Genomic DNA, 19,592 nt, shown 5'->3' with positions numbered 1-19,592 from the left:
AATACCATATCCCATCCCCTTCCTCCTTTTTGCTTTTATACCATTTTAATTACATGCAAGTATTAAGGTCAGTTCTAGGTTGAGGCACTAGCAATACAATAGATGCAAATAGTCAAGGAACAAGCAAGACAATAAACCCAGATAATCAAAGAACAAGGAAAACAATAAACAAAATTCTGTGAACACTCCCACAATCACTGTTTCTAAGGGCTTATCAGGATGAACATTACTAAAATATAGTGAAACAATATTATATATATTTTGTTTGTAATCTACATAATGATTTTAATAAGTACAAAGTTCATGAGCAACAATAATATGAAAACAATAATCAAAGTAATATATATTTACTATCTTTTATTTTTAAGACAGTGTCTCTTAATTAAGCTCACAGTGGTTCCTAACACATAATTCTCATTCATATGCCACCACATTATATGCATGTATCATCATGTCCAGTCACAAAATTAACATGTTAATCCTAATTTTAACATTTAAGAATAATATAATCCTGGCAGTAAGCTTGCAAGAAAGACATAGTATATTTTGAGATTTAAAAAAGTTGAGAACAGTTTTATTAAAATACTGTTTTGTGATTATATATATTATATATATATATATATATATATATATATATATATATATATATATTATATAATAACCTCAAAATAGCTAAAAATGTTACATCGGGAATAATGCAACAAAAAGCAAAAAGGATTATCTAATTAAAGATAGTAATATAAAGAAGAAAAGGTAATCAGAAAGAGGCTTGTGAGCTTAGATAAAGTAGCTATCTATTACATTATTTTGATGCAAAACTCAGAGCTAAAAGAAAATAAAATAAAAATTTTAAATTACCCTATGAAACGTAATCCTCAATCTACCTAAAGGGTTGCTAATGTTAACTTCTCATTTCCTCCCAAAGAAGATGCTTCCAATTTTAACACCTGCTCATGGGTACTTAAGCACGTAATACTATCTATTATATGAAATCATTTACTGTGCAAGTATGCTCAGTGGCATGACTTATTCTACAAGACAAAAGACATGCTTCTTGCAGAATTCAGAATAAAACTTACAATAAGTAAATTAGGTAGATTCTGAATTAGGTATTATTTTCTATTAAATTCCTGTAATATAAAATGATACCCAGGCAAAAATTATAAGATATAAAAATGTCACGAACTAAAATAATTCTTCATTAAGCATATTCTCATACAGTCATTTCATGACTATTTGTTTCGTGAGGATACAAACAGAGTGTCCTCAGATAACGTAGTTAAGATAAATTTTTAACAAGTTTCTAACTGGCTGAAGTTCATTGACTGCTATTTTATTTTTCTATATAGGATCATCTAGTGATTACTTTGGGCAATCATCTAATGCATACTCACACACTGTGTTATTATCAAGGATTTTAAGAGTCTACGCACAGTGACTGACAAAAATGAAGGATCATTCTTTCTTCTCCCTGGTTCTAAACTGCTTGTGAACTCAATAATCTAGACAGCCAATAGAATGACAGACTAAATCCTGATGTGCACATTACATTATTTTTCTCAGTGGCAGTTGATTTTCCCAGATGGCTTCTGCAGAAAACAAAGCTACTATTCACAACTATACAATGATATTCTATCATCCCTGTGGGAGGACTGCCATTCACCTCCCAGGGCAGGTAAGATAAAGCTTACTATGAACAATGAAGTGGAAGTGGAAGCCATATATAAGAGGGTGAGGGCTGACAGTTCCAGCCTCTGCTCACCATGCTGCCTGTAGGAACACTTCATGTAGAAGTGAGGATGCTGTGAATTCAGAGCTGATGGGTTATAACAAGGGGGTGACTCCTTTTGAATAATAAGACTTTCAGAGTATGCTACATAAAAAATAAATATATATTTTTCTGAGAGAAAATACTAGGATAGGGTTATTATACAAGCACAACTTTGATGAGCTATAACAGCTGCTTTACATTTTGTAAAAATGTTTAAAAGCTCTTATATTTTTGGTTGTGAGCCTAGCCTTTAACAGCTAGGCCATCTCTCCAGCCTAACCCTAACCCTCACTCTAACTCTAACCTTAACCCTGAAAAGGTGGGGGGACAGGATCAGGTATGGGAGGAGATAGGGGAGATGTATAGAGGGTTTCAGAAAATCGAACAGAGGTGTTTAGCAAGGGGGGATGGGAGCTGGGGATAGCCACCAGAAAGTCTGGAGGATAGGAAAGCAAGAGGCTCCCAGGATCCAACATGGATGACATTAGCTAAAAAAACCAACAAATGGGAGAGAGAATCTGTAGAGACCATATCCAGAGGTTAGACATTGCCCCCAGTTCAGGAAAGAAGCTACCCGTGCATCTCAAAAATATGAAACCAGAGTTACTCCTGTCTAAAAGAAATACAGAGAGAGTGGAACAGAGAATGAAGGAAAGGCCCCACCTGCGGATCCATCCCATATGCAGCTACCAAATCCAGACACTATTGCTGATGCCATGAGGTGCTTGCTGACAGGAGCCTGATGCAGCTGTCTCCTGAGAGGCTCTGCCAGAGCATTACCAATACAAATGCGGATGCACACAGTCAATCATCGGACTGAGTACAGAGACCTCAATGGAGGAGTTAGGGGAAGGACCGAAAGAGCTGAAGGAGTTTGCAACCCCATAAGAAGAACCAACAAGAACCCAAGAGCTCTCAGAGACTAAACCACCAACCCAAAAGAGGATGGCCTTATCTGGCATCAATGGGAGAAGGCACCCTTGGTCCTGTGAAGGCTCAATGTCCCAGTGTAGGGGAATGCCAAGGTGGTGAGGTGGGAGTGGGGGAGCACCCTTATAGAAGCAGCGGGAAAGGGATAGGATATAGGGTATGGAGAGGGGATACCAGGAAAGGCCTAACATTTGAGATGTAAATAAATAAAATATCCAATAAAAATTAAAAAAAAATATTAAAAATGATTGTCAGAAGTAGGAGAAAAACCACTGAATAATCATCTAATTTGTATCTGAAAAGAGAAATGGGATCTGATGAAGATCTATAATCTAGTCAACAACAATTATTGTGTCAGTAGCATTATATTGGTTTTGATATTATTCTATGGATATGTAAGACTCTCTAATAGGGAATAAGGTGAAGGTTATACAAGTTTATTTGCATCTACTTTTCTATGGAACCACCCTTATTTCAAGATGTAAATATTTTTAGCAATAAATTAATTCAACATCTAATGTAAAAAAAAGAAAACTAGTATAATCACATTAGAAAATGAAGGGCACATGTTGAAATCATTTGCATGAAATTTTAAACTTTTGTTTTTAATGTGCCTTGGTATTTTGCCTCCATGTCAGTCTGTTTGAGGGTGTCAGGTCCTCTGGAACTTGACTTACAGACAGTTGTGAGCTGTCATGTGGGAGCTTGGAATTGAACTCAGATTCCCTGAAAGAACAGCCAGTGCTCTTAGCTGGATAGCTATCTCTCCAGCACTCGAAACCAAACATTTTAAAATGATATTCCCTGTGAAATTATCTAGCAAAATATGATATAGTACATATTAAACAGATTTCACAAGCAAATTATTTTTCTATGAGTAGATTTAATTGTACTGAAAGTATTAGATTTTAGCAATATTTGGTTATTTTGAAGTATCAGAATTTCGGAATGTTTAAAATATAAAAATATGAGTTTTAAGGTGCAGAGTGTGAACTAAATGACAGAAGAATAATATGAATAAATTCATGGTTTTTGAAAAATAACTTTGAATGAGGGTTAATATATAAAACAGCAATGGAAACTGATGCAAAGTAATCATTAAATGTGGCCCATACTGGATATAGAAAAGTGTTTGAGTTTTTTTTTTTTTTTCAGAATAAAAGAGGGAGTAAAATAGAACAGAAAATTATACATGTCAAAAATATTAATTTATGAAACAATGGAAATCCACAGTAAACAATGGAGCAGTAGAACCTGCGGCAATCAACAAACTAAGCAGTGTGCATGGTCAACCTCTGGAGTCACTTTTTAAGTAGTGTTTCTCTCAGGCTATGTCTAATACACATTGACTAGGTTTAGAGGCATCTGATGTTCCCAGCCTTATAAGGAGGCAGTGGCTCAAGAATGATTATTTTATCATTTGATTTCAAGTGGTCAAACTCTAAAAGAAACCTTGTTTTTATTAGAAGACTTACTACCAAACATTCACCTTAACTTGTTAACCAGTTAAGAAAACCTCCTTTCTTTTGTGATGGAATACTTGTTTGTGGAATTTGCCAGTCTCATGCCACAGATCAACTGTGCTATCATGACACTTTTTTTGGTTTTTCGAGACAGGGTTTCTCTGTGTAGCCCTGGCTGTCCTGGAACTCACTCTGTAGACCAGGATGGCGTCGACCTCAGAAATCCTCCTGCCTCTGCCTCCCAAGTGCTGGGATAAAAGGCGTGTGCCACCACTGCCCAGCAATCATGACTCTTTACAGTAGAGAAACAAAACAACTACAGATGCCCTTGGTTAAGGAACAGTATTTCATCCTATAGACTTGAGTTTTTCATGTCACATAACCACATTTCCATTTCTTGATGGCCTGCCTTGTCATATGCATTTATCTGCATATGAAAGACTGACTTTTTCACATCCTGCAAAAAGAGTTCCAAGCTGGCTCACTGAGTCCTGAAGGAATTTTAAAGGGATAATTTATTTTTCCTAAGTGACTTAAATAAGCATATTCATAGAAAGTGTATACTATTTAGAGTTTAAATACATTTTCATGAAACCAGAGTTTTTGCCTGCGCCCAAATGTTGACCCCCAATTCCCTACTAAGGGGTGGTTAAATAACAGAAGAACTAAGTATTTAACTAAAGAAGGATGAATGGATCAATTTTAATGACAAACACAGATTGATCTTGAGAAACCCAAGATGTGGAAACCAAAAGGTGAGTCTGCTGAGAATTAGAAACATTTTCTCCCTAATATAACTTTCAATTGTGAAAAATCCTCCTCAGCACATAGGGATTTCATGATAGATATCTATTCCTAGGATCATTTTCTCTGGTACAGCATTGATTGTACTGTTTTAGGTCTTAATTTATGAAGCTCACCTTATCCTTTTACTAGTATTCTCCATCCTGCCATCATATATATTAATTAACTGCATTATAATTTCACCAAAACAACATGAACTTTTACACTTGTATATTTCATTTTTTCATTCATTTGTGTTTTTAATGGTCTATACAGTTTTCGTTACTTTATTTGTTGCTTTTTAAGAAGGTTACTTTCATGTCTTTCTTTCAGTTGTGTACCTTGTCCCAAGAACTCTATATACCCTTTGTCTTCTTATTCAAGTACAGTATTTGGGGAACACTTATATGATAGTAGATTTCCTAATATTTTATCTATTCTGTGAAACTGTATGTTTTTAGATTTAAATATTAAGCACAATTCCCCTTAGTATCCTATAAATACCAATTGAATAAGCATACAGATCCACAGCAATGACATAATATTTATATACATGATAGGAAATGAGCAATCACACCCACTAAATTCCTCAGGCTTACCGGTCCATGACATGTGAGGAGTCCATCTTCCATTTTCTCACACTGGGAGTCACACTCAACACAGATGGAGCCATTTTCAAACTCTCGAAATTCCCTGTGAAAATATCAACTATGTGAGGAGCTGTAAGCAAACAAGCCATCAACTTAACAAATGAAGCAACATCTGCTAAGAGTACTATTGGCAGAGTAAATTCTTGAGTTTGTTTCTCTAATGTGCCAGGAGCCACAGATGCACTTTTCCTATGCATTAAGGAGGATGCTTTCCATTAAAAGAGAAGATGTACAGCAGCCAGATGGTTTTCCTTGCCCTTGATTGGGCTCAACAATTGTCTCATTCTGGAAAGCTCTCTCCTGTGAGAGATATTCTAGTACTTTCCGAAAATAGAAAATAATCTCTTTTGATGACACAGCAGAATCACTTTTACCTCTTTGAGTAAGATTGCATCTGTTTGATTCTATATAAAACATTCTTCTTGGTTGAAGTTTCAATTTCTAAACCATTGTGGTTTTTAATTGCTGGCTACATAAATGTGTTCCAATCTTGTCCTTCAAATCCCAAGACTATTAAATTTACTTCTGGCTAAACTTCAAAACAGACTTTGATATCTTATCTCCTGTTAAAACATCAACCTTAGAGTATTAGAAATATCTTTTTATGTTAGATTTTATTTTCTTAGATTATAGATCTAATATAACATTCCTTTCAGTCTAATTCTTTTTGAAGTATTTCTATATGGAATAAAGTAAATAGTTTAGTTTAATGTACATAGTTTAAAACTTTATTGTTTTAATCTACTGTGATTATGATACTCCCTTTTATGTCATTTAAATTTATGTCTATTTATATGTTATAGGTTTTAAATAGGTAGTTATTCATTTCAAAGTCTAATATAAATATTTTACTTTGGTAATTGGGAACCAGTCATCTATAATGTGTTAAATTCTTTGGTTTCGCTAAAATACGAAAAGAAATGTTGGGTAAGATAATTTGGTGTCATTAACAAAGTTGATCACTAATTAAAGTTTTATATCTAATTCGGTTATAATTTTCTTCCTTAGTGTCTTGAATTATCTTTTGAAACCAATATCAACATGAGTAATATAATTATAAATTAATTATGGGATAAATTAGAAAAGATTTCTTTCATTTTGTGTTTTATTTAAACACAAAATGTCTTAATAAGCAGTGGAATTCCAAAGCATAAGTTATATATTCTGTTTGTTAAATTAACACTAACTCTACATTTCTGATTTATTAATATTTAAAATTAGGCATTTCCTTAGGCATTTTCACACATAAATGCTATTATGCTTTCTTTAAAGGATGGATATATATTCAAAATATAGAGCATCAGTCTATTATTATCTATTTAGAACTTACACATTTAGCCACATTGTTTTAGTACTTATACAGTAATATATTATGTTTTAGGTCAAATATTTTACAAATTTTCTTATTTAAAAATTACAATTACGAAACAAGCCTTCTTTTTATGCTTCATTAATACAAGTGATGTAAAATTCTTGACAGAAAAGGTCTTTAGAATAAAAAGTAAAAATGACCCAAGGGAAGGTGTTTAAAGTCTACAAAAATTTATAAAAAGTGTATAATGAATTTTTATGAGAGACTAGTAATCCTAGGGGGTTCAGATAGTTACTAGTTTTGGATAAAATGCTTTGTTCATTAAGGGGTTATGGTGACAAATGAAGAACATATTTTGTATGCTACTAAAACCTAGGCTGTACTTTCCCTATTCCTCTACCATAGCATCTATCTCTTCATACACACAATTAAAGAGTCAACACATGTCATAAGAACAATAGGGAGACCATTGCCTTTTCTTGCTAACTTCCTGGAAGTTAGAATAGGAAAGTTAGAATAACAGGGCTCCTGATATTCTCCCTGCTTTCATGGGAGATCTTGCTTGTAGTCTTTAAGAGTTACTGAGCCTTTGATTACCCTGTATCCATCACTATTATTCTTATTCCACTCTCCTGGTAACTAAACTGTGGTTTTGCCAAGTTCCCTTGACTTGGATGTGGCCTAACTAGTTACAGTCTATCATACTACTATGTAAACATAGTCAGTCTTTGGATCTGGAGTGAATACAGTAATACCAAGTCTCCAAAATCTAAGTTTTTTCTTCTTCTTCTTTTTTTTTTTTTTTAGTTTTTCAAGGCAGGGTTTCTCTGTGTAGTTCTGGCTGTCCTGGAACTCACTCTGTAGACCAGGCTGGCCTCGAACTCAGAAATCCGCCTGCCTCTGCCTCCCAAGTACTGGGATTAAAGGCGTGCACCACCACCGCCTGGCAAAATCTAAGTCTTAACACCAACACTACTATTTGAGAATTAAACACTTGACATTTAGTTTACTGAGTATGATCTAAAAAGGAGAAATCTGTTTTATTGAGATGTGATTTTCCTTTAAATAACAGTTGCCTTCAAAGTTCTTTGACTGGCAGCCTGATGTTTCTGTGTTGGTCTCAAGGACTCAGAATGTATGATAGATAGAAAAACTTTAGGGTCTCATGTTTCTATGTTCCATTATAACTATTTTTCTCTTCCATTTTGATTGTTCATTGTAGTTAAGAGTTACAGAAACATATTACTACTTGAATTTGGATACAAATTAGACTGAATTGATTGACTTTCTTTTTTTTTCTTTGAAGAAAACTCTTCTATGTTTTCTTTTTCTTATGTGTATACATACAAAAAACTTGTATTTATAAATATATACTTATAAATGCACTTTTAATTTTCATTAATATGCATTTATTTAACTGCCTTATCAGTTTTTAAGATAAATACTTTAGTCAACCATTTGCTAGGCTCAGATTTTCCAATAAAAGGGGAATGATGCTAATGAAATCCCAAGATAAGACTTTAACAAGACCTTAATAAGCATATTCCACTTTCCATAATCAAAAAAGGTAGCACCATGCTATTCCCTTTTATCATTCATATATACATATATATATATAAATCTAACTTAGGGCAATGAGATTGTATGCATATTTTAAACCCAGTTACTAGGGAAATTAAGGCAAGAACTGAACGTGGTATCAGTTGCCACAATGAGGAAATGGATGAATGGGGAAAAGAAACAGACTGAACACATTCCAATGTAGAGTTTCCAAAACTGTTTAAGGTACTTTCAGTTGAGCAGTATGAGAGAAATCGACATAGGGGGTAGCCATGAGAAATACATTATTGCACTGATGAGGGGCAATCACAATGCATGAAATTCTGCTATGTTAAAGGGATTTGACAGGGTATGAAATGCCACAGTATAGAGTGGACACTAGGTTTTCTTGCAGGCAATGTGATAGCTGCAGTGCACAGGGAATTAAAAACACTGAGTTTAAAACATTGTTTTTAGGGAAAGGCAGACCACATGGTGAACCCTCTTCAACTCAAATCATAGATGAAGTTTTCCTGTGGTCCTCCCCAGTTATCAAAAACACAGAGACATGGAAGGTTTCTTGGGTGGCAATAGGGACACAACCTGGATGGAGAAAAAGCAGGAGCTTCACAGTCACTCAAGGTAAAAGCAGAAGGAAGGTGCTCTTTAAAAATCTTGGTTGACGCATATTCTAAATCCTCAATGCTTTTCTAAAGGTCAGATTTTTGCTTTAATCAGTAGCTTACAGCTTATTAGTTAAAGGTGGCCTGATGTGTCTTACCCATCATAAAGGTTGCAAGACTCTATGCAGATCTTTCCCCTGCTGAAACGCCGACATGATAGGCACTGGTCTGGCCCAGGTCCCCAACAACCATCATTTGAACATAGGTGGTTGCACACCATCCCTTCAGCAGCTGCAACACACATGAAAATCACCAGGAAATGAAACAATGAATGTAGTAAATTAAGGTCAAAGTCCACCATGGCTGGATAGCCTCTCGGCTTGGCACAATATGAGAGACACCATTCTTTGGCAAAGCTTCTCTTTCTCTGAATTCTATGTTCCACAATCTCTTCTACCTGAGGAATGTCATGTAGCCTCAATTAGTTAATAGATCAATTTCCTTTCTCTTGATAAAACTTGCTCAGCTAGCAGCTGAGATTTCTGAAATGCTTCCGCCATGCTAATAAGGTATGATAGGTACCCTAAGCCCCAAGCCAAGACCCATTTCCCATCCTCTCAGTCCCCCAAAACTTTATAAAACTTCAGTCACCATAAGTAAAGTTGATATGCCTGTTGACAAGAGGTCCCAGTGTAGTCATTCACTGTTCATACTCACAGAGTTTCCAATCCGCCTTCCACCATGACCTCGGTGTCTCTGGTCCCACTACCTACATGGACTGTGGATTGGCAGGGAGAACCACATATTTGTTTTAAGTAGTCACTAATATGGCCCTCAAATCATATGAACTGTCCTGCACACATCTTCTTCATTCAGACCCTAAGACTAAGCAGTACTTACTTTAAGTCATGTAACATGCTAATGTTGACAGACATATCAAGACGCTTTTTACATTTATAACTGTGTAACTGAATAATCATTCATTCTTTGGTTATTAAATAGAAGAACATCAAGTACACCCCCAATGAGAATTAGCAATTGAAGGCAAGATTCCAAGCTGGTGACTTTATTGACAAGATTATGACAGCACACAATTAATCAGCGGGTCACCTTTCCTTCATTAAACTACCTTTGCATAGTTTTGAAAAATCAACTCTCCATGCATTTGTAGGTTTATAGCGTGCTCTTCTGTTGCTGTATTTACTTTTGATGGTCAAATTGTAAGGAAATAGTATACATAAGTACATATTTTCCATCTTTTGAATTTATATTTTTTTAACAATTAAATTGTCTATGAAGTATACAACTGGGGCCTATTTCTAAAATTTAGTCAGCTGATATCTGCCTTCCAATTAGGATATTAAACCATTCACTCTTAATTGATATAACAGTGAAATAAGTTATCTTGCTATTTTTTCTGTTCACCTAATCCATTCCCTATTTTGCTCCCATACTTTTGATTACATGATGCATTATAATTTCCTTTGATGTATAAGGTTCTAACATTTCGTACATATAGACTACATAACATTGAGATCTACTTTCAGATAATTGAGTTACTAATATACCATTTTAACAAAACTCTTTCTTTTGAAATAATTGTATATCCTTTTATGAATAACATGGAAAGCTCTAACATTATATTTAGCTTATTTCCATAAGTTTGTCATTAAATATTATATAAATATAATAGTATTTCGTATGAAGTTTCGGAATAAAAATATTTTCATTAAACTCAAGAATTCATCTGGTTTGTAGGATAAATGATATTCTTTTCTTTATTGCTAGTAATATATATTTTTTGGAATGGAATATTCCTCTTAACTGTTGATAGGAAGGAATACTTATCTTGTTTCTGGTTTGTGGATATCTTAGTTAGTTTTGTCAAACTACTTGGAGAAAAGCAAAGTACTAGAAGCAAGGCCCTGGCTCTCACTTTATGGTTACAGTATATCACAGTGGGACAATCACATCACATTAAATCTATAACCAAGAGGCAAAGAATAATTAATGTTTGCAGGGACTGGTGCTGCTTACAGTGAGGTAGCCTTCTCCTTTCAAGGAATAACAAGAAAATCTCTGGGGTCATTTTTAGAATCTTACTGCAAATGTTCCTCACTAGTGTGCATAGAAACTTTTCTTCTAGAAGATTCTATACTGTCAGGTGGACAATTAATGTAACTGTCTCTGGAGTATTATAGATGCAGATTCTGCAAACATTTTCCATAGGTGTTTGTGTGGGTTTAAATTTAACTTTTTGGGGGGAAAATATTCTTTTTTCTTCTATCCAGGCCACTTTGGTCTTATGATAGGAAGGATCAATGCCAGTATGATTTTCTTTCTTAAGCTGCCAAAGGTTTTATAAAGTTTCTTTTCAAAAAAAAGATTATTGGATTTTTTTCATTTACTTATCAATGTTATCCCCTTTTCTGGTCCCCCCAAGCCCTCTAGCACATCCCCCTCCCCCTGTTTCTATGAGGGGTTTCCCTTGCTCATCCACCCACACACTCCCTTCCTCCCTGCCTTCAAACTCCCCTACACTGGAGCATTGAACCCTTAGAGGACCAAGGGCCTCCCCTTCTATTTATGCCCGAAAAGGCCATCCTCTTCTACATATATGGCTGGAGCCATGGGTCCCTCTATTTGTACTCTTTGGTTGGTGGTATAGTCTCTAGGAGCTCTGGGGGGGGGGAGGGGTCAGGTTGGTGGATACTATTGTTCTTCCTATGGGGTTACAAATCCCTTCAGCTCCTTCAGTCCTTTCTCTAACTCCTCTATTGGAGACCCAGTTTTCAGTCCAATGGTTGGCCTAGAGCATCAGGCTTAGTATTTGTCAGGCTCTGGCAGAGCCTCTCAAGAGACTGCTATACCAGGCTCCTGTCAGCATGCACTTCTAGGCATCCACAATAGTGCCTGGGTTTGGTGACTTCTAATTGCAACTCACTGAAGATAGAATGCAGCACAGTTCTGCTCCTTCACTGCTTTGAGTCATCTTGGGACCATGGTTCTTTTCTGCAGAGTTTAGCCAGATTGCAACCGTTATTATCTAAATGGTGTCTGTCATGTTAGACTATTCAGTTTTCTGAGCTTTAGAGTAGAAATAACTAACTTTGTGGTAGTACTTCTGGTCTTCACAAGGTGGCATTTTGATTTGCCTGTTTCTGATCATCCACATTTGAGACACATGGAGAAGGAAACCTACCTGTGTGGCCTCCCTTAAATGCCAGTTTCCAAAATCCATTTGATTCTTCTTTCTACTTTCAGAGTATTTTATAGGTAAACATATGGTGCCCATGATTTGATAATGTATCAAATGATAGAATGGTTTTCACGAATGAAATATCTTTATGAATGAGAAGTAATAATAGTGTTTTATGAGCATCCATCTATTATATGGTTATTAGTTTCATATTTCAATGTCTCACCATGTAACACTTCTATGTACTTGCTATGGCATTAGTAATTTTATGTGAGGTATGAAGAAGATAACCCCACATTTTAAGAGAACAGATTGTGTAAATAATTAGGGTATTTAAACAATTCTAATTATTGTCATGAATCTGAGTCTTTATACTCATTCATTAAATTTAGTTTTCCTGAAAATCACAATCACTATGCCAAATTCATATTGTATCAAGTTCTAAGACCCTCAGTTATTTCTTGGTTTCTTTCACTAGGAAGTTCTCACAGCCAGCAGTGTCTATTTGAGACTGTCTACTTCATGGTAACATATCAATATTTTGGTTTATCATACCAATCCCCATACTTTATATTTTAAGCATAATACCATTTTAGCCTTATGCCTTGTCTCTCCTACTGTCAAGGGTGACAGTACCTTTCCATGTGTTAAACAGTAAAGCTGTTGGGATTTTCTGCTGTGCTAGCACATTATTTGACCCAGATGGTTTATCTTCATTCACTATGATCCAACCTCCCTTCTGTTTTCTGTTCCCTCTAACTCTTTATTCATGTGCCTAATAGCATAGAAGCTTTGAATCAAGGCAGCAGAATCACAAGAAAGAAAAGTAATTCTAAAAGGTAACTGTAAGAAGTGTCTGTGACTCACTCTTTTCAAACAACTAGGTGGAAAGGAAAACACAAAGATTATTTTCACTAATGTAAAATCATGGCAATGGCTCCAAAAGCAGAAAACAAAAGGGCAGGGAAGCTACTTTTAAAAAAGTTTCAATCATCTCCAAGATGTCAACAAACACCTGACCTCCTGGAGCAATGACCTTGTTTGGAGCCATCCTGTTCACAGCTTAGAGTTCAGAAGGCCACGTAATCCTCTCTAAAGAAACGTTAGCAATGTAGTTATTAGGAAACCTTTCACTTCCTCTGTGTTTTCTCTAGAAGCTGTAAAACAGATTTTTTTCTTTATCTCATCTTAATTGTACCTGTCTATTAAAAATCTGAAGAGATAATGTGCTTAGTATTTCGACCCTTATAGAGAATATTGAACCTGTTTCCATTAAAATAGAGATGAGCTTCAAATAATGAATTTTGCTAGAGCCCTGTATGAATGACAGTAAGTGGATTCCCTTAAAAATATTGAAATGGAGGACCTGTCTATGGGCACAAAGGCAGAAAATAATTTTTTCATTGTAGAGCAAATCTAACTACTATGTTGGTATTATTTATCATACAGTGAAGCATGGTTTTTACTTAGAAAGGATTTAGACAGGTAGCATTAATCTTTTTTTTTTTTAATGCTGTAAAGTTTGTTTCATACAGAGAAGTTAAGCTTTTCTGATATGACAGATATAGGTTCAAATCTTTATTGCTTCATGAGCCATATTGCCATGGGCAATTACTTTCCTGCTACAGATTTGTAAAGTGGATATCTTTCTTTCAAGATTAAGGTGAATATGACCATAATATTAATATGGTATTTAATATACAGTTGGGTATTTTAAATAAACATTCAATAAATTTACTGACCAAAAATTAAAAGCACAAGAAACCTCACAAGTACATTTAAAAGTATTTGTTTATAAATTACTTTTATGTTGGATACTATAAATATATATGTGTTACCTCATAGAAGGACTAGCTACTTGTGTGCATTGATAGTGGATCAATAATCATGTCTGCTGTGTACTTATAATTTTAATAGGTGGCCTGAATACAACCTGAGCACAAAATTCAGACTGTAGGAGTTGAGAAGAATGAGAATTAACAGCAGTTAGATATTAAAAGTATACAGATAATGCTTATAATACTGAGTATGTTATAAAGTGTCTGTCAGAAAAAATACTACACTGCAAAAATTAAATAAATATATATTATATAATATATGTTATATATTATATATATTACATAAGTATATATTACATATACTCTAATTACTAAAATAATAAGTAAAGTATTATTAAATATCCCTTTGGTTTTTAGTAAATACAAAATATATACGCTATTTAGAGGATATGGTTTTAAGTTTTCTGGGTTTTGTTGTCTTCCAAAATTTTCCTGAAATATATTAGTTTAAGTTTCTAAGCTATAAAATCTCCTACGTCCTTTTTGAGGGAAGAAGTAAATCTACACAAGAAGAAATTAATTGCCCAGTTCATTTTTATGTACATTTCTTTTTAACTTTTTAAATTTTAGATTTATTTTAGTTTTTAGTTTTAGAACTTCTGTTTTCCAACCCCCAAACAGTGTTTTTAATGAATTATTTGGGAATTTCATCCAATGCACCCTTATCACATACACTTTGCATCCATCCCAATCCCAATCGCCCACAGATATAACTAGAAAGAAAATGCACCAAGTCCAATTTGTCTTGTCCATATACTCATTGAACATTGTCAAGCTCCCAGTAATTAGCCCTTTTTTTCTCAGATGTCCATTCTTTCATTTTATTAGATATTTTGTTTATATTTCAAATGTTATCTCCTTATCCCATTACCTGCACTCATGCCCAGGAACCCTCTACCCTACCCCCCCTCCTCCTGCATCTATGAGGCTGTGCCCCCCCTCTCTCACCTTTCTACCTTCCACTGAGTACCCAGCCTTCATGGGACCAATGATCTCCTCTCCACCTATGCCCTACAAAGCCATCCTTCCCTATATATACAGCTGGAGCCATGAGTCCCTTCCTATTTGCTCCCAGGCTGGTGGTTTAGACTCTGGGAACTCTCATTGGTTGGCATTGTTGCTCTCCCCATGGGACCACAAACCCTTTCAGCTCCTTCTGTCTTTTCTCTAACTCCTCCATTGGGAACCCTGTGATCAGTTCAATGGTTGGCTGTGAGAATCCACCTCTAAATATGTCAGACACTGGCAGACCTCCTGTCACCATGCACTTCCTGACATCCACATCAGAGTCTACCTTTGGTGACAGCACATGGATGGATACCCAGGTAGAACAGTCTTCGGATGGTCCCTCCTTCAGTTTCTGTCCCACACTTTGTCTCCATATTTGCTCTCTTGAGTATTTTGTTACTCCTTCTAAGAAGGGCTGAAGCACCCACACTTTGGTCTTCCTTCTTCATGAGTTCATGTGGTCTGTTAGTTGCATCTTGGGTATTGCAAGCTTCTGGGCTAATATCCATTATCAGTGAGTGAATACCATGTGTGTACTTTTGTGATTGGGTTACCTCACTTAGGATGATATTTTCTAGTTCCATCCATTTACCTAAGAATTTCTCGAATAAATTGTTTTTAATAACCAAGTTATAATCCATTGTGTAAATGTACCACATTCTCTGTATCCATTCCTCTGTTGAAGGACATCTGGGTTCTTTCCAGCTTCTGGCCATTATAAATAAGGCTGCTATGAACATAATGGAGCATATGTCCTTGTTATATGTTGGAGCATCTTCTGGGTATATGCCCAGGAGTGGTATAGCTGGGTCCTCTGGTAATGCTATGTCCAATTTTCTGAGGAACTGCCAGACTAATTTCCAGAGTGGTTGCACCAGCTTGCAATCCCACCAACAATGGAGGAGTGTTCCTCTTTCTCCACATCCTTGCCAGCATCTGCTATTATCTGAGCCATTCTGACTGATGTGAGGTGGAATATTCTCATACCAAAACATATGGGACACAATAAAAGCAGTGCTAAGGGGAAAACTCATAGCTCTAAGTGTCTACAACAAGAAACTGAAGAGAGCATACACTAGCAACTTGACAGCACACCTGAAAGCCCTAGAACAAAAAGAAGCAAATACTCCACGAGGAGTAGAAGGCAGGAAATAATCAAACGCAGAGCTGAAATCAACCAAGTAGAAACAAAAAGAACTATACATAGTATCACCAAAACCAGGAGCTGGTTCTTTGAGAAAATCAACAAGATACATAAACCCTTAGCCAGAATAACCAGAGGGCACAGAGACAGTATCCAAAATAAGAAAATTAGAACTGAAAATGGAGATAAAACAACAGAAACTGAGGAAATTCAAAAAATCATCAGATCCTACTATAAAAGCCTATACTCAACAAAAATGGAAAATCTGAATGAAATGGACAATTTTCTAGACAGATACCAGGTACCAAAGTTAAATCAGGAACAGATAAACCATCTAAACCATCTCATAATCCCTAAAGAAATAACAGCAGTCATTAAAAGTCTCCCCCCACCTACAAAAAAAGCCCAGGACCAGATGGTTTTAGTGCAAAATTCTATCAGACCTTCAAGGAAGATATAATACCAATTCTCTTTAAACTAGTCCACAAAATAGAAACAGAAGGAGCACTAAGCAATTCATTCTTTGGAGCCACAATTACTCTTATACCTAGACTACTCAAAGACCCAACAAAGAAACAGAACTTCAGACTAGTCTCCCTTGTGACTAGCTTTAAAAAAAACAAAACAAAACAAAAAAAAAACCCCCAAAACAAAAAACTGGATCCCTCTAGAAAGTACCAGAGAAAATCTCAGGGCTCAAAGGGAAGAACCTTAGATGAAATGCCCAACAGTGGGCAGAGGGAACTAGTAGTCTCCACCTTCAGTAGAAAGACAGGGCATCAAGTGGTGGGATGAGGTTGCTATCCAACAGTCAAAAAGTCTGACCCAGAATTGTTCCTATATAAAAGAACTACAGGGACAAAAATGAGGAAGAGACTTAGGGGAAAGGCAGTCCAGTCACTACTTAAAATTAGGATCCATGTCAAGGGGAAAATCCGAGGCCTGACTCTATTACTGATGCTATGGTGTACTTACAGACAGAAGCCTAGCATGGCTGGCCTCTGAGAGGCCCAACAAGCAGCTGACTGAAATAGAAGCAGATATTAAAACCCAACCAATGGATTGAAGTCATAAACCTCTGAGGTTGTGTTAGAGAAAAGCTGGAAGAAGCTGAGGAGGAGGGCTAACCCATACCAAGACCAGCAGTCTCAACTAACCTGGACCCCTAGATCTCTCATACAATGAGCCACCAACCAGGGAACATATACTAGTTGGTCCAAGGCTCCCACATATATATACCAGAGGACTGCCTCAGTCTGGTTTCTATGGGAGAAGAGGTGCCTCTCCCTTGCGAACCTTTTGACCCCAGGGAGGCCTGCTGGGGTGGAACAGAACAGCCTCTTGGAGACAGGGAGAGGAAGAATAGGATGAGGAACTGTGGTATGGCAGACCAGGAGTGGGGCGATGACTGGACTGTAAAAATACAAAAGTAATTTAAAAATTACATAAAGCCCTATATTTAAATAAATAAATAAATAAATAAATAAATAAATAAATAAATGGCTTGCCCCCCCCCCCCCAAATAGTTGGATCCTCCTCTCCAATACCCTGCTGCCAGAAGGAATCAACTGTGAAAAGCTATACTTCCTATCTGGACTGCTCTTTTATGTGTTTGTGCATGGGAAACAAGGATAGATTGACACAGAAGCATCCAGTGTCTCTCATTCTTAATTATAAGTCTGAAGTCATTGATAGCACTCCAAAGGATGCTTCCCTGCCCATAACAGCCAATGGCAGCACAGCTCATGCACTTCCACATAGCCTCTGTCAGCATCGTGGAACACAGATCTCAACATGTTCCCCAATGGCAGCTTGGATCACAGACATCAACATGGTCTCCAGTGGCATCACAGCCCACAGATGTCAAATTTCACACAAGAATGTTATGTTAACTTAATTACCATTCCCATTCCATCCACTCCAACTCCTAGAGTACTCTCTCAGTGTCTCCCAGTTCAATGATTTATGTAATTATTGTTACATGCTTCTGTACCTGTACACGTGCACACATATGCATGTAGGTAGCTTGATGAGTCTGTTTATTATTTCTCAAATGTATATGGATTTAGAGATGACCATTTGAGGTGGATAACCTAACAGATAATCATACATACACATAACAGATATTCCCTTTTTCAGTAACCATTTATTGCCACAGCTGTTCAACTCTAGGTTGAGCTTTGGCGATCTGTCTCCCATCTGTGGTTTGATGCCAACTGATATCATCACTTAGTTCTTCTTGAAATGACCATATCGTTAAGATGTGATGTCACACCCCACTATTCCATATACTTCTAACTGTAATTTGATATGGAGAGTAATAGGGGAAGAGACAAAGCAGAGTTTCCCAAAGACTCTCCCACAGACATCTGTCTCAATGTGCCATATGTACTAAGGATACAGAATTAGAGGTCTACAACACAAACATTCCTTTTAGACTCCAAGCATTTTGATGATTAAATGGCACCACTTACATGGGTGTAAACAATAGAAAAATGTTGTTTCATAAAATTCAAAGTCAGAAGCATGCATGCAGATTAAGGTGTTGGGCAATTTCTTTCTCTCTGTCTCTCTGTCTCTGTCTCTCTGTCTCTGTCTCTGTCTCTCTCTCATGCAGTAGATCATGATACTGATCTAACTTTCTGTGATGTCAGTCATGTTTTGCTTCATTACTTTATAAATGTATAATTCCAATTATGTCTATCTTCTCTCTAAATTGTCACATGGCATTTTCTCTGTCTCTTTTCTTCTGAAGACACTAGTCACTAGACTAATATCTTATACTACGTATATACCTTCATTTTAACTTATATTTTAATCCTATCTTTATAAACTTGAAGTCAGATTTCAGATGCAACTAATCAGTGTCTTCCGATATTTTTTGAGGAGAAGAAACAATACAAAGCTCAGAGCTGCCCAGAAGAAGCTCTATCAATTGAATCCCAGGCTCCTGAATTTTAACATTCAACAGCCTTACCTTTAAAATGCTATAGCCACTCATGTAGGCACTAGTCAGAATATAGTGTTGTCATTTGAAATGAAAACTGAACCCTGCAGTGCGGCTGCCTTTATCACTGAGAAGTTCTTGATGCCTTTAGACATTTTAGGTTAAAAATTAGACAAGATCTCATTTTTGTAACTAATCAGCAACAGCAACTGCTAATTATTTTTTGAAAAGAACATAGAGAGCATTTGAGTCATTGTTAGTAATTAGACATTGTGCTGTTTCAAATAAAATATGGAAAAAATTACAAAGAGCAGTGTACTGATATTTACTTTGGTAATTTAGGAAGGGAGATCTAAGAAGTATAATTAAGAGTGTCTATCTTCTG

At 36.0% G+C, this 19,592-nt stretch overlaps 1 protein-coding gene across 1 annotated transcript in view; it reads right to left on the bottom strand.

Moving 5' to 3' along the window:
- The window catches only part of Erbb4 (erb-b2 receptor tyrosine kinase 4), a 988,011-nt gene that overhangs the window by 243,561 nt on the left and 724,858 nt on the right, over positions 1-19,592 (bottom strand). The window contains exons 10-11 of the mRNA XM_076932054.1: positions 9,230-9,362; positions 5,547-5,640 (exon numbers count right to left, since the gene is read on the bottom strand). Of these exons, the coding sequence (XP_076788169.1) occupies positions 5,547-5,640; positions 9,230-9,362 (227 nt within the window). The remainder of the gene's footprint in view (positions 1-5,546; positions 5,641-9,229; positions 9,363-19,592) is intronic.

This window comes from Arvicanthis niloticus, chromosome 3 (genome assembly GCF_011762505.2).
Source record: "Arvicanthis niloticus isolate mArvNil1 chromosome 3, mArvNil1.pat.X, whole genome shotgun sequence".
Taxonomy (NCBI): Eukaryota; Metazoa; Chordata; class Mammalia; order Rodentia; family Muridae; genus Arvicanthis; species Arvicanthis niloticus.
The sequence above is the reverse complement of the archived record's forward strand: the minus strand, read 5'-3'. Positions and strand labels throughout refer to the sequence as shown.